The following is a 26847-nucleotide window of genomic DNA, read 5'->3' as shown; positions in this document are numbered from 1 at the left end:
CATAAAAAAAAATTGACTATAGCAATTTTGGTGAAAACACCATGTGAGTCTTTGCATTTTATTTATGTCTGCAATTTTTGTTTCTGACATGGCAAAAATTCTCCAAATTTCCAAACTTAAAAAATATTATTTTAGTACTAAAATAAATTACAGTAAATCCCCTTTTCATTCTTATTGTTGAAATCAGTACTGGTTCATATATGAACATTTTTATAGTATAGTGTATCCTACAACTACACAGATAAAGGTAAAGCCTCATGGTGTCCAAATCTGGAGTAAGTCAGGTTTTGTGGGAGGCAAGGGTAGAAAGATCTCCACAAGTAAAATCTAGTGCATCTAGATCTAGTCTAATGCTAGTTTCAATACTATCCTAAAACATTTTTTTCTTGTATACCATTTGCAGGTTTTCCATTGAAATTGGTAAAATGGAAGATAGGTGTAAATGTTGCAGACCAGCGAAGACCTCCGAAAGAACAGCTACACTGACATGTTCAGATGGTTCCAAAAAACCTTATTCATACATTTTTGTGGAGCAGTGTGGCTGTTTCTCACCTGAATGTGAATCAAATACCACATCTACAGGAAAAGTTTAATTTCAGCTTCATCATTTTCTTGTTACCTTTATAAACCCTAATGTAATTGTTTTTTTTGCTAGTGTAATCCCAAGCAGGTCCAATAATATTGGTAGCAAACAAAATCAAATGTCAGTGCTGTAATAACCTTTTTGGCTTGTAGTAAATATATAGGAATATAAAACCTTATCATTTGTATGATACTTTTCAAACTTTCATGATTGGCTGTTCAGGAATCCAAAACATAGGTAGAATTCATTTTATTTTATAGAGGTTATAACTGTAATTATAAAACAAAAATATATTCTATATTATGCATTCTCAAACAAAAATTGAAAATAATGGAAGTTGGCATTTGTTGTACATACAAATTATGCTGTATTTGCATGTCATGAACTTATAATAATTAGCTGCATCCTGGCTCAGAGGGTACAGAGCAGACAGACCTATAAACATTCACATTCATCCATTCAACTCTAGTTTGATATTTTGCACACAAAATGACGTACAATTAAATTTAAACTCTAGGTAAAACTATATTTTTTTATTTTAAATAGCATAGAGAAGAGTAAAATGTTAAGTTTTTATTGTTGGCTGCAATTTCAACAAAATGTTTTTTGTTTTCCATTTACTCCCTGTCCCTATAATGCCAGATCAAAAAATTGGGTAAATGGGTATTGCTAGGACAGAAACACACAAACAACAGTAACAAATACACAGAAGTTCTCCCTAATGTACAAAAAGAAAGTATTTTTGTTGCCAAGGTTAGCAGCACCGTTTTTTTTTATCTCTTGGAAACAGAGAAGCTGCTCTGTTTGAATTGTCTATATTGGCATGTCTCCTCCTATCAGATACTAACTGCCTTCAAGCGCACTCTCCCTTCTGAAGTGACTGTTAGGTTTATAATGTTAACTGCAGGGGAGTGGAGTTTGCAAAACTGGACCCCTGGACATCTATGAGGTCCTACGTTACTTCCTAGGTTGTCTTGTGAAGGATTTGAGGCTGCATCTTTGTCCTCACTAAATAGGTTTCCCAGCACTTTGTCTCCCTATGTCACGCTCTTTCCAGGACAGATAACAAAAGGAAATTCTCGCAACAGAGAGACAAGACAAATCTGATGGAAATCTGAACCCTGTTGTGGCTATCCAGAAAGAGCAAACATATTGGCTGTATTTAACTTTTAAATATACTGAATACTGTTTGTTCCCTGTTACTCCCTTTGTTGCTTTCACTTAAATACATTTTTAAAATTTAATTATATTTTCCCTTTGCTCTGATGTGGGTTTGGGTGATTTAGCTTAGCCTCTCCCATATTCATATAAATTTCAATTGTTTGTATAATAAAGAGGTGTTATTATCAATTGTGTTATACGAATGTTCCGTCAAGGTATTGGCCTGTCAAATCCCCTTTTATTTTGTCATTTTCAATATTTGGATACTTTGATGAGCTGTCCACTTCTCTGATTTCCAGTACTGTGAGTCTATTTCATTATATCTTCCACTGATTATGAAAGTAGCACCTTTGCTAATTTACATTTGATACTTTTTGACACTGATAGCTGGCCATGCAAAGCTTAATGCTCTTGTTTCTAAGTTTGATTAAGTATTTCATATACTGTCAAATATTTTGTATGTGTATGTTCCTATTAACTATTCAATTGCAAGATTGTTTTCTTTATGTAACTTACAACTTAGCTTATGTTTGTGTATTATCACTTGCAATTGCTACATGCATAGGGCAAACCACATAATCAAAATAAACATGATCATTTCAACAAAACATTTTTCTTTATATTATTTGTGTTGTTATTGACTACTAAGGCTAAGTCTACATAGACTGTTTCCCCACTGTTTAACCTGAGCGTTTAAAAGGCCATGTTTGAAATTCCCATTCATTCCCATGGGCAAGTCCACATCAGAGAGTTTTCTTAGCTTAGATTGGCTATAAAGAAAAGGCATCCTGCCAACTGTGAAAGAGTTAAAATACCCATAAACGTCTACCAAACTCACCCCCAAAAAACTGTCAGTTTTCTTTTCTGTTAAACAAAAATCCTTGGAAGAGTGTACCTGGACTATAAGAGACCACTAAAAGTGCACCAGCTAGTGCTGTACTTAGCACAGACTGAACACAATCTAAATCTCTTACCTGATGCCTCTAGGATATTATAAGCATTGTGAGAAGGGCCTTTGTATTATAGATTAAAAATGTGGTTCACTCTAAACCTGAATTACTTTTTTTACTATTTGAGTCACCTAGATAAGGGCAAATTTTATCCTTAAATCCAACTTTTCAGCTGATACATTTTTTGGCTAAAAGTGACTTTACCACCCCTTTTTTGTGTTCTGTCAGAAACCATATTTCCCCTAGCAATAGTTCTACCATAAAAAACTGTGAATATCTACTGGATACATTGGACATTGCTGTTATACTAAACTCACTGTCACCAAGTAAAATTATTTCTTTGCTGTCACATCCTCTCCAACCCACGCAGCTTCTTCCCAACAACTGACTCTCTCATAAACCCCATACCTGCCCCCCTTCAACTACCCTCTCTGTCCAAGACATAGCCACCTACTTCAGAGATAAAGTTGTCAAACAGACACTGGGCCTGATTTTATTAAAGCTTTTTAGGGCTGGAGAGGATACACTTTCATCAGTGATCATAATTACACGCTGGTATCCTAATTCTGTGACTGATATCAACACATACAAGGCTCCTACCTTACTTGCAGATTCTCTATTAGTGACTGTTGGTTTGCCTATCAGCACTCTCCAATATTTTCCAAGGGAGTAAATTGAGTAATTTCCTTATATGCCTTTGCTGAATTGTATTATTTTGAATGATTAGTTACCTGCCTCAATACATGATGATTGACAGCCATTGCTGATTTCCACACCTAACGTCCACCTTGTGGTGATTTCTAAGTTTTGGATACCTATGTTTTCACTGCGCTCTATTTGCTTTTACTGATCAACTTATGATGTGCATCACTAACGTTTGAGGTAGTGGCTTTTTCTTAACAAGAAATGCTTTACATAAAAGATCTGATGATTCAGTCTTAGTGTGTTTCCCCAGGGGTTTGTCCTTAAAATAATAGAGTATGCCTTCAAAATAATAAACTTTTCCTCAAAAAGTTCAAAAAAATTACCTTTTTGATGTACATCCTGTGAGTTTATGTATTTGTACAGGGAAACTAATATCACTATTTATGTAACCAGAATGTACCTTCGATTCTGTTTTTTCTTTTTCCTATTCATATGTGTGATTAATGAAAAAAAACTTTTAAGCTAAGTAATATAAAGACCAAGGGACTTTTCTCTAAATACCATTGTTTTTCCTTTTTTCATTCATCTTACCTGGTACACCAAATTAAAATCGCATGAGTTAGTTTGAAAAGTGGACATTCTGTGAAGCAATGTCTTTTTTCTAATCTAAAACTCTCTCCAAAAACCTTTGTATTTCATTGGAAGGATGATTTCCTAAGTAGTCATCTAGGATTAGGATTTTGACCCCAAGCATGCAAAATTATGGTGGACTGCCTATTGTAGATTGTGCATATCAAAAAATAATTGTGGTCAATCTGTAATAAATATGTTTCCTCACCTGTTCATGTGCATGTTTTATTCTTAGAAAAGCAACAGAAAACAAACCAGATTTATATTTTTTTTATATGATTTTTAATTTGTATAAATGCACATTATAGCCTTTGATTTTGTTCACTAGCAGATGAACTATTCTGATAAATATGCCAACAAACCAATTCATTAACTGCATCAATATGTAAAGTTTCTGTTACAGAGGTACTCATTAACAAAATCTATGTACAACTCTAAATTACTTGAATCTTAACTTCACTTAAAACTGTCTATCTCTCCAATATTATAGCCACTTTGGATGTTTACCAAGCAAAGGGATTTTATATTAGCAAACACAGATCTTTATTAAAGTGTAACTAAAGTATAACATAGTTTACAAACTGCTTTAAGAAATATTAGCTCATTAACCAAGGATCTTGCTTATACTCTGACCATTCATTCTGTGAACACACAAGCTGCTCCCCTACAGGAGCACTGCAGGACATCAGTAAAGGTATAACTAATTTTTCTTCCATTATTACAATCAAGTTGGACTTTCTTGGTTTGGGTTTTAGTAGCCTGGCAGCAGGTGCAGTCGTGTTTCTGCATTTTTGGGAAATTAGGATGCCTGTCAAAACAATATAATTTTACATGAGATTACATTTTAATGTGAACAAAATAATGACCTTTAAACATGAAATTAGAAGGTTTTGTAATCCAATCTCGACACAACTCAAATTACCCTTTTATGTATATGTCATGTCTTTGTGGTCCTCACCAATGTTTCATCTACGTTGTAACACCTATTTTCAAAGAAGCATGCTCAGTTGGTTAGTTTTTTTTTTTTTTTTTTTCTTGAGCATGATAAGGTATACAAAGTGAATACAGCTTTACCTCCACTATGCTTTACCTTCACTAAGGTAAATGAAAGTTCATTTTGCAAATTGAATATGCTACACTCAATTAATAAATCTGCACAATGCATATACATTTAGTCAAGAAGCTCCTCTAGTATTATTAGTTTTAAGAAATATCACAGATATTTTTTGCACTCATTAAAAGATTTTTTTTTTTGTTTGCTCTTTGTTTTTAATTTTTTCTAAGCTTGTGCTTTGCTTGGCATGGCACAATAAAGCTGTGTTTCTGTCCTATGAAGCCATAACCACTTTTTTCTTATACATCACAAAAAGTGTTGAAGTCATTTTAAAGTAAAATACATGATTAAATGATCAATTAAAGATCAAGACTATACTAGACTATAAATCTGGTTTATTATGCTGTATGTAATATAACATTATATAAATAAAATAAAATAAATACATCAAATAATATAAAATAATGATAATTATAAAATAATATAAAATTAAAATATTTTAATGGGAACATGCTTACATCATCAACCCTGGATCACAATAACCAAGAAAATGGATAGGCTCTTAGATTATTGGCTCTGGGGGTTACCACCTTGCAAGGGAGTTTCAATTTAGCCTATTGAATTTGGTGAAAGTTTACTAGTTGTATTTACTTGCACTTGGTAAGTCAAATTTCCTTGGAAGGTAATAGTAACTTTGATAGATGAACTTGAAAGGTATAATTTACTTTGCTAGGTGAACAGCCTAAACTCCTATAGTGAACACAAATTATTGTAGATGGCAGCAAATGTATTAAAACATACTTCTGCTTAAAAAAGTCATGTTGAATGAGAGTTTTGTAAAAATGGCAGGAGCAGCGACTGGCTATAATAACTAACAAGCAGAGGTTGGAACTCGAGTTGTGCGACTTGGACTCAGGTAAGTTGGGTTAGCAGGTTTATTTAATATATTAATATTAAACCAATAATGCTTTACCAGTATATGGTGTTATATGTATACCCTATATGAGGTATTCCTAAAGGAATGCAGTACATCCTTTATCTTGCATTCTTATAAGGTAAAATGCTGGTCAAAGGATGACCTGGTAGGTACTGGTCAAGCACTGGCCATTGTCTTAGTTCCTGGGTAGTTTAAAACACAGTGCCACACCTAATTATAGTCTCAACTAGAACTTAATGCATGCAACATGTTTTTTTAAAATCTGCCCAGCCATTAATTTGGGAGACTCCTTGGATGAATGCAACTCACTTCCGCAGCTAAGTATTTTTGTTATATCTAACTCTTTGTTACTGCATTGTTTTATCTATTTGTCTTTATTATTAAATAGTATAATCTTTAAATTTTACTTGAAAGTCTTTGTGTCATCTCTCTTTGTACACTTCAAATTTAACCCATAAATATTTACATAAACTGTCACAAATTATATCTGTGACATAACAGAGTATGACTTAAGTTGCCTAATGAACGACTTGCAACTTGATTTGGGAGTTTTGCCCAGCCACTTGCAATTCGACTTGCGACTTGCTTTCCCTGCTGACAGCTGAAGGGGATGGGAAGGAAGGCAGTGAGTCTTCTGTAACACCGCCTTCATCCCCGCCTTTCTTGCATTCTAAGTCCATGGTTTACAGAAGCCTCACTGCCTTCCTCCCCGCCCCTTTTAGATCAGCTCTCAGAGGAGAAAGACGAACTTAGAAAACTTAGAATGCAAGGAATGTGGGGAGGGAGGCAGCGTTACAGAAGCTTCACTTCCTTCCTCTCCACCTTTCTTGCATTGTAAGTCCACAGCTTTCTCCTCTGAGAGCTGAAGGGGGCGGGGAGGAGGGTGGTGTTACAGAAACCTTACTGCCTTCCTTCCCTCTTCAGCTGTCAGAGGAGAAAGCTGTGGACATAGAATGCGATCCTGTGCTCAAGAACAGGATCAGAGCTCTGTTTCTATATGGGGAAAAGTGGGAATAAATGAAGTGACTTGACTTGGGACTCAACTTGGAAGAATTCTTGGTGACTTGGGGCTTGGTGTCAATGACTTGGGACTTGACTTGGACTTGAAAGGTGATGACTTAGTCCAACCTCTGCTAACAAGACCAGCTCAGAGATTACAGAGTTAGGACAAAATAGTCCCATGCCAAAGTTTTGGGAGTGCTGACTTATTTACTTTAACAAGAAAATCCAATGTTTAAAGCACTGCATTTTTTTTAAGTATCATCATCATAAAAGCTTATATTATAATAAATAGAGGAGGGATATAGGCATCAGGATCTGTTTTGATAAGCTCTGAGTTGGTGTCAATGGAATCAGTTTAAGATGCATCTGAGATCATTTAAATTCACTTAGAGGTGCATCTGACCTGCTCAAAGAAAGCACTGCATTTCATAGACATGTATGGTAATGTTAAGTCTGCTTTATATGTACAAAAGCCCACCAACACAGGCTCTCTTTTTTGAGCAGATTTATGCAAGCATGGCACAAACAGCTGCTAAAACGTGCTTGAATAGAAGCATCCTAATTCCTGCACCAATCCTTTGAGTCCTTCAGTTTTCATTTTGAAGTATATGCCCTGATAAAAGAGGCTATGTAAAAATATGTATCTCAATAAAAAGAAAAAGAAAAAGGTTGAATTTGTACCTTGTATGTTCATGATAAAATAAACATTTCAGGATCCCTAAACTGTAATGGGCCAGATTTAGGAGAAGCTCTGCAAGGCTGGAAAGGATACACTTTCTGGGTGATCTTAAGTTAAGCTGGGTGATCCAGCAGGCATGGAATTGATTTCCTAAAAGCCATTATCTATTTGTAAGTAAATGTTTTCAATCCTCAACCAGAGCCATTCCAGGTTTGCTGTATCACCCAGCTTCACTGACAAAAGTGTCTCCTCTCCAGCCTTGGAGAGCTTTTATAAATCAGGCCCAATATATTCATTTTATCCTCATCTTAAGACCTTTGACACTTTCCCAGTGGCCTTCATTCTAAAGAGCTGCCTTATTAGACACTTTGTGCTCCACAGTACTCTCCACAGTAATGTCCTATACAGACATCAGATGGACATTAGATTATAATCTATTATTATCATTATACACATGCTAGATTTTCACCCAAGACAAGCATGATGATTCATCTCATGCAACAATCATCTAAAGTGTGTTTAGCTTATGCTTTGGTGAATCCAGCACTTCTATTTATACTCTCCCAGCTTTATGTTTTCCCCTTATTTAAAAAGACATATACATACCTAGAAACAGAGCTGCAGTAACCTCCACAGTTAGTAAGAGTCACATTGGTACTACAGCCACCACTTTCAATAACCTTCCATGACTTCATTATATCACATTTGCCTGTATGAATAAAATAAAACTATTATAGCATTTTCATTCAAAACCTACAATCTGTGAATTCATCCTTTTTAGAAATGTTTTCAATATTTGAACCTAGGTAATTTTCTATTTTCCGTTAATAGAGCTTGTGAGGGTTCAAATATGGGAGGAGTCATCAATGGCTTGGTTTTTAGGATCCAATTTCAGTTTTAATTAGCTAAATACATTCCGGGTCTATTAAAACTAAAGATGTGTGCTTACTTTCTGCCCTGTCACAGATTGCAGGTATTGTTGCCCAATATGTGGATGGACAGTGATTTACATGGTTAAGATGGTTTCTCTTCTGTTTTATTTTCTATGCCAGGCAGTTGAGTTATGTTGCCCACTTTGTGGGAGGACTGTGCTTTACATGATTAAAGATGATTAATTTATTTTTGATGTGTGGTGCTTGAGCCTTGAAAGACTAAGATTGTTGGTTATACAATGTTTATAGTTTTGGTTTATCAATAGTTTATTAATAGTTGATAAAGATCAAAATCAATATAAAACCTAGTAAACGGTCACAGCATAAATGTTTCTACATTATTGGGTCTGATTTATTCAAGCTTTCCTAGACTGAAGTAGATAGATTTTCATCAGTGAATCTGGGTGATCCAGCAAACCTGAAATGTATTTCCTAAAGGTTATTTGCTAGCAAATGTTTTCACTCCTAGACCAGATCCATTCCAAGTTTGCTTTATCACCCAGGTTCACTGATAGAAGTGTATCTTCTCCAGTCTTGGAGATCTTTAATAAATCATGCCCTATGTTTTTGGTGTTTTAATATGTTATGGGTTGTTTATATTATGCATTTTGGGGTGACCCAATATACATTTTGGAAACTTTGCAGTAATATTAAAGGCATAGAGAATAACCAATAACTTACGTGGCTCACAGATCTGTATTGTACAACATCCATCGGTGCTTGTAAAATTAACCAAAATTCCCTGTGAAAAAAAAAACATTTTTTAAAATGATAATACTATCTATAACAACTATAAAGTTCTAGTTTTTAAGAGTTTTTAGGCAAGAAAGAAAAAAAACTTTTTCTATAGATGCCGGGTTTTAGGTTTTAAAGGGAGCAGGTTGTATAAATTAAGCACACAAACAATACAAGTGTAAAGCCAGCATGGTACAGACATCAACAGGTGTTACCTGTATTTTATTATACAAGTAGATTTGCATCTATAGTTAGTATAGTTAAACTTTGCTACAATAAACCTGGCATACATATATTTTGTAGTTATACCAAAAAAAGGTATACCAAAAAGTCTGTCTTTCTCAAAATACTTAGTTTTGGAAAGCTCCCTATTGCTTTTAATTTCAAAGTTGCCCCATCTCCTAGAGGAATTCTGAAGGTTGCAGCAGAAGGATAGCAGTAGTCTCTGTACAGCGGTTGAACACCTGACTGAGTCACCACATAGGGAGGATGTGAAGTCAGTTAAAACAGAGTTTAATGGAAATCAGATTTTCAATTACAGACAAGCAACACATAAGGGTCAGTAATTATACTGTCTTTTAATTACACTTGTCTTTTATCTAGCTGATGTACAAGGAAGTAATCCATTGGTAACTAATATACCTGATACATACATTAACAGCTTTACACTATCAAACAATATACAGGCAAACATCTTACTACCCATCACAATAAGAAAGTTTTCTCTTGATTACCATAGGACAATTCCGTGCAGTAATAGCTTTTGGGTGAGGGTGTGTCAGGTTAGTTGGATGAATGGACAGTGCAGTCAATCCCTGGTACCTATTTTAGAATGTCCTTCTGCCTTTTAATGTGATTTTAATTAGCCAAAAGTATTTTTATTGTCAGATATTTCTGAATTTTGCAAACACTATTTGGTAAATCAGCACAAAACCTTATTCATATTGGCATTAAAAGAGGGAAAGCACACAACAGAGAAAAAAATGTGTACCTTGTCACAGTTTACAGGCTTTTGAAGAGGGCATGACATGACCTTCTTTACAACCATAAATGTTTCTGGTTCACAATCATAACAGGTGCATTTGTCTCCAGGAGGGTACCAGACATTTCCAGGCTATAAGAGAAAATATATTAACACAGAATATAGGGTTTGGAGAAAAAAATCCTAAAGAGAACCAGGACGGGAACTGGAGGTTAATTAACCTCTAGTGCCGGGGATTGCACACTCTTGTCAATTAAAGCGGTCGCATTAAAACTCGATCTCGAATTTGGCCATTCTAGCTTACTGAATTTTAAGTGAGAACAACCGGTGTAAATTTGCCAATCTAGGTCAAATTTTTTTTAAAAATTTTTTTTAAGTGTGCAATCTGCGGCACCAGAGGTTAATTAACCTCTAGTGCTACGGATTGCACACTTAAATTTTTTTTTTTTAATTTTATCTCGCAAATTTACACTGGTTGTTTTCGCTTTAGGTTCAGTAAGCTAGAATGGCCAAATTTACCGCGAGATTGAGTTTTAAAAACTGTCTCGCTCATCCCTACCACTGATACTTTTCCAGCAGCAGAATTATTAAGATGCAACTAAAATTCCCTAATGGGTGTCCCAAAGGAAGTGCTCCAAATAGCAAGATAGAAGCACTTTAGGAGGAAATAAGAATTAGAACTTAAGTGTAGTGTGACATGACATTTTAAAACTTCTAATTATTTGGTATGGACGTATGAACCTTGCACTTGCTTTTGTGTGGCTTTCTATCCCTGTTATGCACTAGATTTCCACCCACAAACATCCGGATACAATCAGTTGCTCAATGCACAAAAAATGGTGGCATGATTCATTAACTAACTATCAACAAGATTTAACAAATTAACCATTTGTGAACTTTTACTTGTTATGTCATTAGTTCTGTATAACAAAATATTCAGTATAATACCTTCACTTCTTGTCACAGGTTTCAAAACGATGAGCACTTGCAAACTGTGTTTAGTGCAGATTAATTACAGAATGGCCTCTAAACAGAGTTCAACTGCTGCATTTATTATGTTACCATCATGGGATAAAAGTCTAGCTGTGTGGTGGGAAAGAAAATAGTTCATAAGAATAGCAATAAAGTGAGTCTAAGTTCCCAACACTATTCCTCGTTTGGCTTTTTCAGGGGTGGTTGAAAGTGATATTTTTAGAAACAAACATTTTTCCAGAAATGATGGGTTTGTAAACATTATTAATAACACACTTTATTGCCATGATGTTAATATATATGAAGAGGGCTAATGTATTGCAGCAGTTGAACTCTGTTTTGAAAGCTTTTTGTATAATGTCATTCATTATCATCATTTATTTTTTTTTATTAATAATCTTCATTGTCATCATTTATTGCCACAAAAACATATTTTCCTGTTATTTTATTCATTTATAATATAAACTGAAAGTCCTTTTAGGAACCTGTCATTTCTCCAGGGCACTGTTTCTCAACCTTTTTAACATGGGGAATCCTTGAAATAACTTTAAGGTCACTAGGGAAGCCCTAATATAATTACTATATACACAGCTCTCAATATACTGGTATGGTGGTAAGTGCGGGAACAATGCTTCCTACATTGCTGGCCAACAGAAAGAAATGTCACCCTTACAGATCATTGTTGTCAGTTAAACTGACCTGAGAGGCACAAACCACTCATTGCTCAAAAAACCACTAACAACCTTTGAAGGAATCCCACTGTTCCTTGAAACCCTGATTGAGAAACACTGGTTTAGGGGTTGGCACAAATTATTACTAATTTACAAAAGGGGAATCCTAATCTTGGCTATTAATCAAACAGTATTGTACGTAGCTAGTCTCAACAAGTCTGATATTTTACTCTCTTTGTATACTAATTCTAGTTCATCAAATATGATCAAAACAAACCTTAATTAACACAGTGTTATTTAGAACACAGAACTCCTGAACACAAGTCCCGCAGCACTGACCATCCACTTCTTTGTATGTATACCCCTAAAAAAAAATAAATGTAAGTGATATTTTCATAACTTTAAATGTTCATCAGATATCTATGTAGTGGTTTATATTTCAATCATTTCAAAGAAGAGCTCCAGGCAGAGATAAACGTGCACCTTTCACTACAAAAAAAGGTTGTATATAAAAGCAAAACCATTTTACCAATAGAATACATCATTTTGGGAAGTACTGCAGGTTTTTTTTCATCAATACTACCAAATAAATTAAAATGACAAGCATTTTAACAGTAGTTTATGCTCTGCCGACAGCCAACATTAGGGAGCAGACATACACAGGGAAGGAATGAATGGACATAGAGGAAAAAACAATGACATGAAGACCAATTAAAATATATGACAGATTAATAAAAAAAATGAAGGAGTAAATCATAAGTCTCTTTTACCCCCATTACAATTAACTGACCATAAGAGATTCTGATTGCTTCTGTACAGCTTAACATTACTTAACAATACTGTGACCTTGAACCCAAGACCTACCTTGAGGTAAAGGATTTGGTATTCCAAATTGGTGAAGAAGAGAAATTGCGTTGAAATGCAAGTGGGACTAATTTGATGCAGTTTTATGTACTCATCCAATTGTTTCACAAAATGTGTTGTACATTTCATGTGTTTTAATTTCAAATAAGTTAAGGTTTCAACAATGATTTAAGAATTAAAGAAATTGGTTTATTAAGTAATGCCTGAGAAGTCTAGTATAGCTTTTTGAAAAAAATAAATAAATATAGTTTAAAACTGCAAGCATCCCTGGATTTTTATATTAGCCTGACACAATGGATACAGCTAGGTACTTAATAACTCTTGCATGATTGTCACTCTTACTTTGTGATTTGGGAATCTGTAATACATGCAATATTGTTTCAAAATGGTGTCCCTCCCAATTACCTAGTTGGTCCACTAGTGTATATGGTGTGGGAGATTAGTGTCAAACACAGCAGATAGGTATTTCAAACATTCAGGCCAGTTTAATTTCAGGGCACTTTGCCCATTTTTATTCACAAATATACCCCAATACAAAACAAATTCCAGGGATTGCCCTTGATGGGGATCAGTGGCATTACAACAAGACAGAAAAAACAGATCATGCCCTGTGGATCTCTCCCAGTTGGTCCCACAGACCTTAACTTTGGGAGACCACTTGAGGTCTCCCATCCCAGCACACAGGCTACACCCAGCCTGTCCACCTAAACCACCTAGCCTCAGGCTGACCCCCCCCCCATCTCAAATGCAGGTGACCTTTTATGATCAGCTAGGTGCTTCTCAGCCATTCCCAATTTCTGGCCTGAAAAAAAAAAGGAGTGCCTGGCCCACCCATTCCTTTCAGGACACTAAGGACCTGGATTCCATAAAAAGAGCTGCAAATTCACAGCACAACACTTACTAATAGCCTTATCCAGATCCTTTAATCCCTTTTCCATGTAAAACTAGGTAGATGCCAAATACCCTCCAAATTTGGCATGCAATTTTTCATTATTGTGTACAGGTTATTCTTGTGCTACATTGTTCTAATAGTTGAGTTCTAGATATCATTAAACATCCTGTTTTGTATCTCTGGGTATGCTAAAGTTAATGTAGCTCTCCTTTAATCCTCATTCTTTCTCCTGGCCACTGAACTACACCTGTTGACTGAATCTCTATTCTGAGGCCTAAAAAACCTTCTTCTGTTATTTTATTTCTATTAGCATAAGTGAGATGCTGTTTGATCTAATTTAGAGTCAGTAACAGGTCTATTTAGGAAGATCCTACATATAATGAATGGAAAGACATGATATGCTGTGTATTGCTCATGGTGCTTAACACACCAAAGATACTACAGAAATAACAGGTTGTAAAATCCAACCTGGTTGTGGAGGCAGCAAGAACATGCTTTCCATTTTTACCCTAGCTCAGACATGGCTTTAACCTCCCTAGCGGTTTGTTTCTTTCCGGTTTTATATGTCTAAAAGCAGTATATTGTTTTTCATGAAAATTTATTTTACAGTATAATATAATAGTATGAGTATAATAAAGTTTAAAACACAAAATCATTTAAAAACAATAAATTGAATAAATAAAAAATTTAAAAAAAAAGAATACACATTATACTCGTACTATTATATATACTGTAAAATAAATGTTCTTGAAAACAATGTAGTGCTTTTACACATAAAAATCCAATGTATTGCATTCAATACAGTTATTTTGTATTGAATGCAATACAAATGGATTTTTAATTTCCCGCCCTGCCCAGCCGGGACGTACACACGCACCGACGTCACCGGGAACCTCCCCCGAGTGACTCATCGGATGCAGAAGCAGGCAGAAGAAAGAAGACAAAGATCGCGGCGCTGGACAGCGCGGGACCCCGGCGGATCAGGTAAGCGATCTATTTACTAACCTTCCATAGGTGTTCCAACCCCGAGTGTGACTCGGGGTTACCACTTTTAGCAACTTTTTTCTACCCCAAGTCACACTCGGGGTTACCGCTAGCGAGGTGAAGGGCACAGGTATTATTGGAAGCAGATTACCTATGACATTACTAGAAAAACAAAAACATTAGATAAAATGCTAATTATACATGATTTGAGTGTTGGCCTAATATATCCAATAGAGGTAAATGACATGAACATTTCTAGCACTGGCCTTACTGAAGGCAATTGCAAACACAAGCAAAAGATTTTAACTAGTAGTAGTTAGTCCAATTTACCTGGCCCTTTTTTTTGAAATGTTCAATACATTTGTCAGTAAAACATCATCAACATTATAAGAACAAGTAAGAACTACTACTAACTACCCAGATAAATGGGAAACCTTTACAGACAGGAGATTTTAACTTCCAATACTTTATCTCTTTAGGTATAGAAAAAGTCTTTATGTATATAAGGTTGAGGAAATAACACAGTAATCAGACATCTTTTAGCTTTCATATTAACAGTTTTCATTTTTATATAGGATGGCCACTCTAGTGCTGCAATGTATAAAAAAACCCAGTTTCTATGTCTGACAGTTTTTTATTCCACAATAAATTCTTACCATCTGACACTCTGTATTACACACTATTGGTTCACATATTATTTCTGCAGAATTCTTCATGGTTGCAGCACATTTGCATTTGTGACAGCTTCCGGGTGACTGTGGAATGGAGGATCCAACCTAGACACAGGCAAACAAGTAACACATGAAAGAATGCTTATAGAGATTAGTAATAATAAACTAGTAAATGACAACCTAAGGGCAGTCAGTAGAAACTGCATGTAGGACCTATCTTACTCCTTTTTTCCATCCTGGACTCACAGTCCCTAAATTGGTACCAATAATATCATGTTTATGATATGATTGGTTGTTATAAGTAAGCAGTAAATAAAATTACGCAGCCTCTGTGGTCTTCAGGCTTATTATAGGTAGAGGCCACCTCTACCTGTAATAGACTACATAATCAAGGTAAAAAGATGCCAACCAGGGTATCAGGCTTGTGTTGTTTGAGTTTCCTTCACTTCAGTTGAACTTAGCAGGACCTAATCTACTTCCACTACAGTGGTGCTCCTTTGCAGAACCAAAAACAGCAATGGAAGGCCAAAAATGAAGTTACCATCACCCTCCCCCAACAGTGACTTCTATTTTAAATTCTCCTGTTCAACTGTATATCAGCCAGTCTTCCACCCCCTAGCTTTTGAAGCATTTCCAAAGGCTTTTTCAAATCTTACATGCTGGTGCATAACTGCTGCCTGTGGGATCACAGACAGAGAATTATGTTTGTTGAGAAAACATTACTAAATTAAATCCTTTATATCCAAAAAGTTAAGACTTTAGATAAAAAAGTACTTTACTGTTGTGTGTGTGTTTTATTCTGTTCAACCACCCGTTTTAAAGATGACATTTTTTTCAGAAGTAAAATATGTATATAGAGAGTTTGTATAAAGAATAGAAACACAGTGTGGTTAGGGAAGGAGTGGAAAGGACTAAGGGGCCTATAGCATTAAAGGTCAATCACTGAGTTATATTATGCTTCCTAATAATATTCTATGACATTGGTTGGTAGTTCTACAACACATTTAGGTAAACAACTCACCTTATATACTGAGTCTCCATAAACACAAAGAAGCGGTTCTGGTGGGAAAAAGATACATGTATATAAGTGAATCACATTATCATGACCATTAAAAAGGGGAGGATACTGCTGCTTATAGAAATCTATAGACATTAAATAACAGTAGGATAAACATATGTCAACATATTGTGTGCAAAAATGACTAAAAAGAGATTAATAAACAGTTGTTAGGTAGGGTGGGGCAAAGATACGAGGGGGTGCTGAGAAGTTCCTGGCTTTGCCCCCTTCCAGATGAAATAGAAAAATGAGTGTGGGGAATATGACAGCCTAATATCTTAGTATGTAACTGTGCAAATATCAGGTGCAAATATCAGAGGCACAAGCAAGTTTCACGTCGTTGGAATTACGAGCTGTTATGATGTTTTTGTTTCTCCAGGGAATGTCAGCAAAGGACATTCACACTGAGATGTCACAAACACTGGGGGAGAAGTATCATTCATTTCCCTTGAAAAACAAAAACTTCATGACTGCCCCTAACTCCAACGATATGAAACTTGCTTGTGCCTCTGCCATCACAGCTTCTCACTAAAAGAAAAACAGTTTTAAGAATCGCAAAGACCTGATATGTGCACAGTTATATACTAAGGTATTAGGCTGTCATATGCCCTAATACTAATTTTTCTATTTCATTCGGAAGGGGGAAAAGCCAGGAACTTCTCACCACCCCCTCATAAATTCCCTGCCAAACGTTACTGCTGTATGTCCAGTCTACTAATCCCTTTTCCAAATATAAGAGCAAATACAAATCTGTATCTTTTTAGCCAAAGTTCATCACTGGACCAAAATTCACCATATTTGTTCATGAACAACCCACAAAAGAAAACAAGCTATGGAAACATTTTTTATTCTCTGACTAGAGAAATAAATGTAGGACCCTATAAAAAAATCAGAGCATATCAGTACAAATATTTTATACAGCCACGCCTAGAGTGCACTTGTGCAGAGACAATATACATTAAAGTATAAATATTTTGTTAGCAAGTAGTAGGCAATTTTACAACAAGCTGCCCCCAATATTTCTAATAATATACTGTACCAGCTCTGTTTATATAATGATATCCTGGTACAATAGATAGTAATAGGGGCTGGATACATAGTACAATGTGCACATTGGTTCAATTTATTTGTGTACAAGCGCACAGTGGTTTAATTCATTTTGAGTGGCAAAAAATTACACTGAACTTTGCACACCTTTGTTGCAGTGCATTACAATATATGGAACCTTAATATCAAATACTACTATGTGCTGTGTTGCTAAAAAGGCTGGATGACAATTTTTTTTTTCGTTTTGTCTGTTTATCACTATTGTGAATTTTGAAGATGAATTACTCCACAAAGTCTAAAACATACCTCCTATTCAAGGGCTAAATTATTTGGAAGCAGGAGACTGGTGGTTACTGGAGGTGATGGATGCGAATTCCTTTAGCATGCTTGGGAAAAAAGTGGGGTTTGTCACTAAGTCACCTATGCACACTGAAGTAAATCTTTTCAAAATTGAGCTCTGCTGCCTACTTCTTTCCCTCTAACACCAAAGCCTTAAGCCATGAATAAGGGGATACGCCAAACCCCTGAAACATGTTGTCAGTATTTTACCATTTACTAGTGTAAAACAAAGTTTTTTAAATCTTTAACACCAAGATTCATAATTGTTTGATCATCTCAAATGTAGTCCAAACAATGATTTCAGTTTAGTTTGGAGGACCAGAATTCACCAATTTTCTCCAAAAACATCATCATTATTAAATAATAATAGATACAAGTGTAAAGAAACTGATTCATGGTTTAAAAAGCTTTAACCCAACATGAATGCCCAAAAGGCTGCCTTACAACATCTTAGGAATATATACCATGTAACTGTCTTATAATAAAATCTGAATTTTGAAACAATTCAGGATAGTACTATAACATCAATATCAATAACCAAAAAAGTTAAGGAAAAACTCCAATAAACTCCAAAAAATATTAATAATATAAAATATCAATACCTACCTGTAGATGTGCTTGTTTCAGATGTTACTGACGAACTGGAAATTGTGGATTTACATGGATGTTTTTTACAACAGTAGAATTGTATCTTGTAATCATAACACATAATTCTTGTTCCTGGATTGTCTTTATTTTTGCATTTCAAACCTGACACAATATCACATGTACCATTTTGGCCTAAGTCTCTCAATCCAAATCCAGAATATGAGCTACTTTCACATTTAACATCTTGAACATAAGATTTATCACTGCATTCTTTGATCACCTTTTTTCTCGCTATCTCAAAGCTCTCTTCATCTCCGGAATCTTTATCTGATGATGGATGGTTTTCATTATACCACTTTGTCCAGTGGCAAGAATAACAAGCAGTTGTTGTTGGAGTTGTAGATGTTGATTTACTGAAAATTCAAACAGAATTTTTGTCTTCTAATTGTTTTTAATGTGTATACAAATTATTCTGTACAAAATTTAGTAACAACGTTATTGCTAAGTTATCAAATTCATGGCAACGCTCCAAAATTAGTCCTGAAGATCTAGGCATCAATTGCCTCTGGTTAAAAAAGGGTTAACAAACAACACAAGAATTAATATTAACATATATATTAGTATTAAGATATATATTAGTACACATACCTTTGCGATCATATTGACATATTATACCCTTTGTGGAACATTCACTAAAATAAAAAAGGAAATGCATACTTAATACAATTGAAGACCTGGTTTATGTCAACTTAAATAGAGTAGATTAGGGTGCCCAATGCTGTAGTCTTGACATTTTGATGAAGTGCACCGTATATTATTTTGCATGAAGCTTATGTGATCTGATCCTCTTTAAATTAGGTTTTGGGAAGCACTTAGCAGCTAGGGACAAAAAGACATTTTATCAAATAGAAAGGTCCTCCCTCAACATAAATCTTGAATGCCACATACTTTTTATACAGCTCAAATAAAAGGCCAATAGGCCTTGCAGCTGCTAATTTTTTTAGTGCTTTAGGGAAAAAAGGGATGCTTAGCATAAAAAACAAGGAGAACATATGGGAAAATAGCTCTAGCTGTTATAAGAGAAAGCTAGCTATAACAGCATAGGTGTGCATTGTGTGTTGTCCAAAACAGTTACTGTAATAATGACTATTGGGATTTTGAGTGCTACTCTGCAATGGCTAGGTTACTAGTTTGAACCACAATGATATATACCATGTGCACTTCTATATAGCGGAGCACCTCTACTATTTGATTCCGCCAGAAATTAATCATTGACTTTAGGCAGGGTTGTGCTTATTACATGCATGAATATGGATGGATGATGTTTGCTGCTGGCAGCCAGCTCTGGAGCATTTACTTTCTATACTGAAAACATAATGGGAAAGGAGTGAACCCCCTCAAAGTGAACAAAATTTTCATCCTAGAGAGTTGTGGCCAGAATGTGTCCCCACTGGGTGAGTCTAGCTCAGTTTAGCAAGAACACAGACAGTAATAAAAATTTGAAAGGTGACTTACCCCTTTTCTACCTACCTACCTTTTCTACCTTTTAGTGTAATTTTATTGCCTATTAACCCTTCACACTGTGGATGATGAGTTACACACACACATAATTCTCTTGTTTTACTTCTACTTTCTACAACTGATCTTACCAGGAATAACAATTCTCTTTACTTGGAACATTTTCTTCATAGTTATAAAAGTTGCCATTTCCATCATCACAGCCACAACGGGGCACACATTTCATAATATCCTCATTTAAATACGGCTTGGATGCAGGGCAGCTGGGGTAACAGCCTAGCATTTGGAGTGAGAGAAAAATGCATACATTTTCTACACTGTAGCAATTCAAAAATCACACAGTTATCGTCAGTGAGATAAATCATAACTGGTCATACCAAAACTCAGCTTCTTGCAATATATATATATATATATATATATATATATATGGATTGTACATAGTGGAGAATAGGTTTTATGGTTCAGCAAATCTCACATAAGGAGTGGCTATACTGGCTCTCCATTGCACTATCATGTGCATGTAGCCACTCTCCTCAGCATGCACCCAGTATGAAATACATTATTAAGTGCCAGCATCAGCATGTAAAATCACTTATAACATCAGTAAAGAAAGGAAAAAGGAAAAAACAGAGTAAAAAAAGAAAGACATATGTGTTTGTAGAATGAAGTGCTAGTGCTCATTGAAAATGTAGCTAGAGCTCAGCAGTGCATGACCAGGGAAGCACTTTCCTTGAGCGCACAAAGAGGACAGATTCATACTTTGAAAAAAAAGGTAAGTAAACATTAAAAAATAAAATGCTAGTTGCTTGGAATTACTTGCTGGACTGAAAAGTGGTTTTAAATAGAGTTTATTACAGTTTAGTGGCACCTTAATTGTTCTGAAAAGCCATCTTATGTGTTTAAATTTAGAGATAGAACTAAAATGTGGAAATCATAGTTGTGAATGAAAAAAGACAGAGAATCAGTTTATTACGTGTCCCAATGAGATACAAAATTACCGGGATATGTTTTCTAAACAATGAAAAAGTAACACACCTACAATACTACAAAGGGATAGATTTTATTCATACCTTCAAGACCTGACAGTTCATATAGGCACTCTCCTTTGGGATTGCTGCAGGTCTTCATACATTTGTCACCACAAGGTCTGTAGTGCCATGCACATTCTCCAGCATCATTGTAATAATCACAGAATATAGCTGGGGAGTGCAAATAAGGGAAGGTTTGTTATTTCAAATTTACTGCATAGAACCATAAACAAGTGACTAAGGGAAAAGGAAAGACGTTTTAAGAACTCGATCCGTTAAAATGGGAGAAAAGGAAAAAACACATAAGCAGTACATCTTCACATGCAAATTTGCTTATGTTTTGTACTTTGAAGACCCTGAAAGTACAGAAAAATACCCGTTGATAGAGAGTAAATTAGGTGTTAGGTTATATTACACACATCAATTTTGTAAACTAAATTGTGTCCTTTCAGTTTAGGATTTGGAAATCTACTGCAACTTTTCTACCTTACTAATTTTCTTGATATTAGGACCTAATCCTCATACACAAATTAGATGGACATTCATCAATTGATAAACAACATCAGTGGACCACTGTACAAATGTCACATTTTCTCCTGAAATGAGCATTACTGTAATCGTGGGTGACTTTTATCTGACATGTGTACATAGCTATAGCTAGTGTAAATACGTTCCTTGAGAAAGGTCATAAGACTGTGTATCTGTAAAGTATACACAGGCATCAGGAAGTTATGTCTCATGACTAGGGTAATTCGGATCTTCGCCCCACTACTTACACTACCCTCTTTAACCAAAACCACACTGCCAACTTACCTTTTTGGACTTAAAATGGCTGGCAAGCAGCTGTTTATTTAACAATAAATAAAAAAACTTTTAATAATACACACAATAAATAACCGTAAATATACCCATTATTTAAATAACATACATTAACACAAATTAACATAAATGACCACATACCATTTACATTTACCATTTACTATTTACATAACATTAACATACACATTAATATATAAATTCACCCATACCTTAACATATAAAACTTTCTTCAACCAAATAAAAAAATATAAACTTATATAACAAACCCCAACAAACCAGCTCGAACTTAAACAACTAGGCTGCAGATCAAAGAAAGATAAAGTCCCCACGAACCAAGTATAATTTCCATTTTTTATCACATCGGCCCCAGCCACCCAGCACTGCCTCAGGGGCCCCACACCATAACACCGTTAAATGGGCACCTTACCACAAGGTTGCCCTTCCAAAATGACCATTAGAACTCTTACCCTCCTAAACCTCAACTGCCCCTTTTCCCTGCAAACAGGGTGGGTGGATGGTAAATTTTCTTCTTCCAAAACACTGTTACTCACTTTCTAAACTTTCTAACCTTCTACTTAGAGTCCCTCTACTCTCTTCCCTCTTCACTTCTGACCCAACCCCTTGCTAACCCCACCCCTACTGCTTATAACTCACATTAACCCTTTCAGCACCTGCTGGGGCTGCCCTCACACCCTATCATGCAGCCTTACGCCTTGTACCCTGCTGCGGGCCACAAATATACTATAAGCAAAGCTTTCCCAGCCTGGAACAGGCTGATTCAAAGATTCAGATAATTTGAGGATCAATTTTGTTCTGCATTTATATTTATATTCATACTCTAACTAAAGATGCGTACACATGTGCAATTTTGGAAAGGTTCGTGAAAGATCCTTTCCAACGACAAAAGACTACACGATGCATGAACAAGTGCTGTACATACAGCACCGTTCTTCTCTTTGGAGAGGGGAGGGGGAGAACGACGGAGCGGCACCCTTCTGCACGCTCTCCCCCTTCCCTTACATTAGGATCGCTCACCGTTCATCGTTCATGGATCCGCCAGGACGGATCCACGGACGATGAACGACACCGACTGTACACACGCCAGATTCTCGCCCGATATCTGGCCGATGCCGAATATTGAGCGAGAAAAATCTGACGTGTGTACGCAGCTTTAGACAATCAAAAGGACGTGTTAGTCCTCTGCATGTTTAAAAAAAATAAAAAAACATTGTCAACAGTGTCTGTTATAGTGCTCTGCTTTTCTTCCATACTTTTCAATTAGTGTAAAACAAAACATTTTGTTGTAACACTTACGACATATAGTTGGTGTTCTCCATTTTATGCACACTCCTTTCTCACTACAGGCCTGAGCATATGCTGCAACTGCAGTACAGAAACATTCACAGTCTCCACCAGAACCACAAGAACACGAGTCACTGATACAAGAACCATAATAACTGGTAGGGTCCACCTGGATGTAGAAATACATGGGCAATATAAAATTGTTATTTCAGTATTAAGAACCTGAATATCTGAATAATGCAGAAACAGAAAAGGTATATACAAAGAACTTCAGAGAATGGGGGTGTAATATGTATTTTCCATCTCTGTGCTCACACCAATTCTAAAATACAACTTGTTATTCTTTGCTCATGCTATTGGTGTTAAAAGAATATGGAAAGAATACATGACCTTTTTTTTAAAGTTGTATTTACATGACTGTCTCTACCGTAAGTTAGTACACAATCTCTGGTGCAGGTAGTACCATGCAGGTGCAGTATTACATGAAATTCTCTTTTTGTTGAAAGTTCTCTTAGATGCTACGTTCTACAATGGACACTAAGGAACAAACAAAGCTAATGTTCCCAGTGTCCAATGCATAATGAAGGGTTGGAACCGTAAGTTGAGGATGTTTTGGCACAACATAGTTTAGAACCAAGAATCAGTAAGGGCATTTTAGGCCTTATATGTCATATTTCTTGCATGACATACAGATCATCTCTGGGATTATATAAAAACATTTAATAGATACCTTCCTAATTCTCATTCCTAATACAGTTCTTAATTAGTACAGTTGTAATTATTGGGGCTTTGAAAAAATATTTGAAAAAAGTATTTTTGAATGCATGCCTTAATTACAATAGAATAAATGCATTATTGATACTATAAAAACTAGTAAGTAGCATTTGTAAAAATGAAAAATAATTTACCTGAGGGTGGCAAGGTTGAAAAACATCGCTGGTAATAATTGCACATTGCTTTGTTGCCCAAGCTTTCTTTTGTGGGTTGATGGAGCAAGGGTTCTTGATATCATGTGCATCTGGGCACTTTGGATCTGTTTTCCAGCTATTATAAAATTCTATCAAGTTCTCTACTACTGAATTACTTCTTGTTGTAAAATCATTATTTGCATTATCATCATAGTTTCCACAGATGCCGCATACATTCCTCTATGTAATGGGACAAGCAGAGATAGAAACAATATTTAATTAGGTGGCAGGACAATCATACAGTATACATAGGATTAATTGAAACTTTTGCCAAAGTTGGTCACCCATAACAAAACATTGTGTTTGCTTTGATGAGACAATATGAATATATAATAAGCAAGTGTGAAACAGATGTTTGTGTAAATGTGTTTTATCTGACTCAGTAGACAGTTTTAAAAAGGTCAGATATAAAAATATGAATTTATATGAAAAATATATCTAGATTACCACTGGAAAAGGCAAGCATAAAAAGATGGAAACAATTGGAGCATAAGCAACCCCACCCCACCAGTCTCACATAATGAATCCCAAGAGACAGGGACCGCCAGAGGCCCTGAAGTCCCATTGAATTCTTTGTAAATGTCAATTTTCAATAGATCCTTTAGTCATCAGTCAGGGTGAAGAAGACAGAGATAAAAAAAACTCTATTTTTATAGTGCTATTTGCTGGGAACCACACCAGTGATGCCCCTAGCAAAGAAGTGTTTTCATAGAGACTAGCAGTAAGTCTTTATGTGATCCAGAAACAAAATTGCTAGCTTCAAATTGCCCGTGTGACATGGCTTTTAATGTACAGAAATCTCAACGTGGGGGTAACATTTGTTATCCATAAGACCTGGTTGAGTAGATGCACAGCAAAAAGATTTTTAAGCAGACAACCCCAAAATCTCAAACAGTAGAGGCTGAAGAAAGTTACGTTTAAGTGAAACTAAGGTAATAAAAATAAAAAAGAAACTGTGAGCAGACAGGTTCTTTGTTGCAAAAGAGACATTGCCTGATTGCAATTTTTTTAATTACACTCACCTGCCCTTTCTCCAAGCGGGTCCTCTTCTGAGTTCAGGAGAAAGAAGGTAATTAATTCCCAGCTGCTTGAGGTATGTCAGGATACCTTGCATTTTACACTTAGTTGTGTATGTGCAGCTTAATGCACATCAAAGAAAAAATAGCAAAAAGGAAAGTATCTTTTGTTTCAGACACTACCTGTCCCTTCTGCAATATATAAATGACCTGCTCATATTTTTTTTTTGTTTACATTTATTTCTACTTTAATTAGATTACCAAACAGGTGAAAAATTCGTACCTTGAAGTTGGAGCTGAGTTTTATCTGGATAGCAGACTTGGTGTCCCACAAGATGAAGAAATCATTATGTTTTAAAATTAGGTAAATTCCTCTACGAACAACTTCAAACTGAACCTTATTCTTTTCTTCTCTCTTTACAACCTCAATCTTCTCATTGTCAAGACGCAGCTCTTCATCCTGACAAATACAAATACTTTACACACCCATATAGCCTATTACATATAAACAGCAAGTGAATATGGACTGAGTATCTGGAGCCTAAAGTTTGCAGAAAGTTTACTGTGAAGAGCTTATTTGTGCAAAAAAAAAAAAAATAGAGGCATTTTTTCAGCTTTATTTCACCATACAAAGATCTAGAGCTCTCCATACACAACATTGACGGTATTGTTTTATGCCTGACTCAGTAGGAGGCATGTCAGACATCTGCAAAGGTGGAGTATTTTTTGGAATATCTGTCATCTAAATACCTTAGCAATATGGTTTACCTAGGGTACATAATTGACCTAATTCATGTTGTCATTTAAACAAAATATAAAAACAATAAAAAAAAATCATAAGTTATTAATGGACTCCTAATGTGAACAGTAAGAAAACCAGTAAGATAAAAAAGAACAGTAAGTATGTAATACCCCTTAAAATAAACCACACCCATTCTTGCCTGCATTTTTTTGACTGGAAAGGTGATAATCCTACATCCACACTTTATATGACATGGGACCACTCAGAAGTATTGTTTTTGACAGATTGTTGAGTGCTGGTGTTCACCTGTAAGCTCTTCTCTTATAGATTGTTAAAATAAGGCACACGGGAGTGAGGCACACGGTACAAAAGCATCCTAATGTTGTAACTTTGATGGTCATGGATTAAAAAGTAAGGGAAGATGATGTTTATGAATTGTTTAATAAAAATGAATGTATTCAAGAGTATACAGGTGACTACCAGCACTGAGCAAGATGGATTTACGTCCATTTTATTTATTTACTTATTTTTGTCTTGTAAATTTTTGAATTATGTTGTAATGATCCATTGATATACTAGATATGTAAACCTTGATTAAACATGCAGATTGAATAAAATAATAACTGCTGTTGTAATTGTGGATATCCTCTGTATAATTGTTCAGTTCAATTTGGTCCTGGAATTTGCAGAATATAAACATGTACTGAATAAAATTGAAGTCTAAATTGGAATTAAAAAGTCTTTTGGAGGCTGAACTCACCCATCTCTTTATGTATTTGTAGATCACAGTACAATTAGCCGTATTTATAAAAAAACATCTAATGTTACACTTACTGGCCATAATGACTTGAAGTTTATGAATGTTAAATCCTTATTTTTCCAAACGTTTTCCCTTGCAATAGATCTAAAGCCAAAACTTGTTTTTTCCAAATTTTGGACAGAGCATTGAATGGTTATAACCCATGAGGGCTGTCTTTGCTATCTGTATGCCGGTTAACAAATCACTCCTTCAATTTTCAACATTTTTCCACTAAGTTTGAGCTATATATATTTAAATATTTTCGGAAGACCCACTGCAT

General features: G+C 35.4%; 1 protein-coding gene across 1 annotated transcript in view; it reads right to left on the bottom strand.

Annotated features, from left to right (window-relative positions):
- Window positions 1-4250: 4250 nt before the first annotated feature.
- The window catches only part of LOC140337717 (mucin-2-like), a 59218-nt gene continuing 36621 nt past the window's right edge, over window positions 4251-26847 (bottom strand). The window contains exons 24-36 of the mRNA XM_072421518.1: window positions 25310-25486; window positions 23951-24190; window positions 23055-23211; window positions 20964-21092; window positions 20025-20169; window positions 18394-18788; window positions 16366-16403; window positions 15330-15449; window positions 12211-12297; window positions 10300-10422; window positions 9255-9315; window positions 8248-8350; window positions 4251-4777 (exon numbers count right to left, since the gene is read on the bottom strand). Coding sequence (XP_072277619.1) covers window positions 4606-4777; window positions 8248-8350; window positions 9255-9315; window positions 10300-10422; window positions 12211-12297; window positions 15330-15449; window positions 16366-16403; window positions 18394-18788; window positions 20025-20169; window positions 20964-21092; window positions 23055-23211; window positions 23951-24190; window positions 25310-25486 — 1947 coding nt within the window. The 3' untranslated portion in view covers window positions 4251-4605. The remainder of the gene's footprint in view (window positions 4778-8247; window positions 8351-9254; window positions 9316-10299; window positions 10423-12210; window positions 12298-15329; window positions 15450-16365; window positions 16404-18393; window positions 18789-20024; window positions 20170-20963; window positions 21093-23054; window positions 23212-23950; window positions 24191-25309; window positions 25487-26847) is intronic.

The sequence above is a fragment of the Pyxicephalus adspersus genome, chromosome 9 (assembly GCF_032062135.1).
Source record: "Pyxicephalus adspersus chromosome 9, UCB_Pads_2.0, whole genome shotgun sequence".
Lineage (NCBI taxonomy): Eukaryota > Metazoa > Chordata > Amphibia > Anura > Pyxicephalidae > Pyxicephalus > Pyxicephalus adspersus.
Note: the sequence above shows the minus strand (reverse complement) of the source record. Positions and strands in the feature narration are given on the sequence as shown.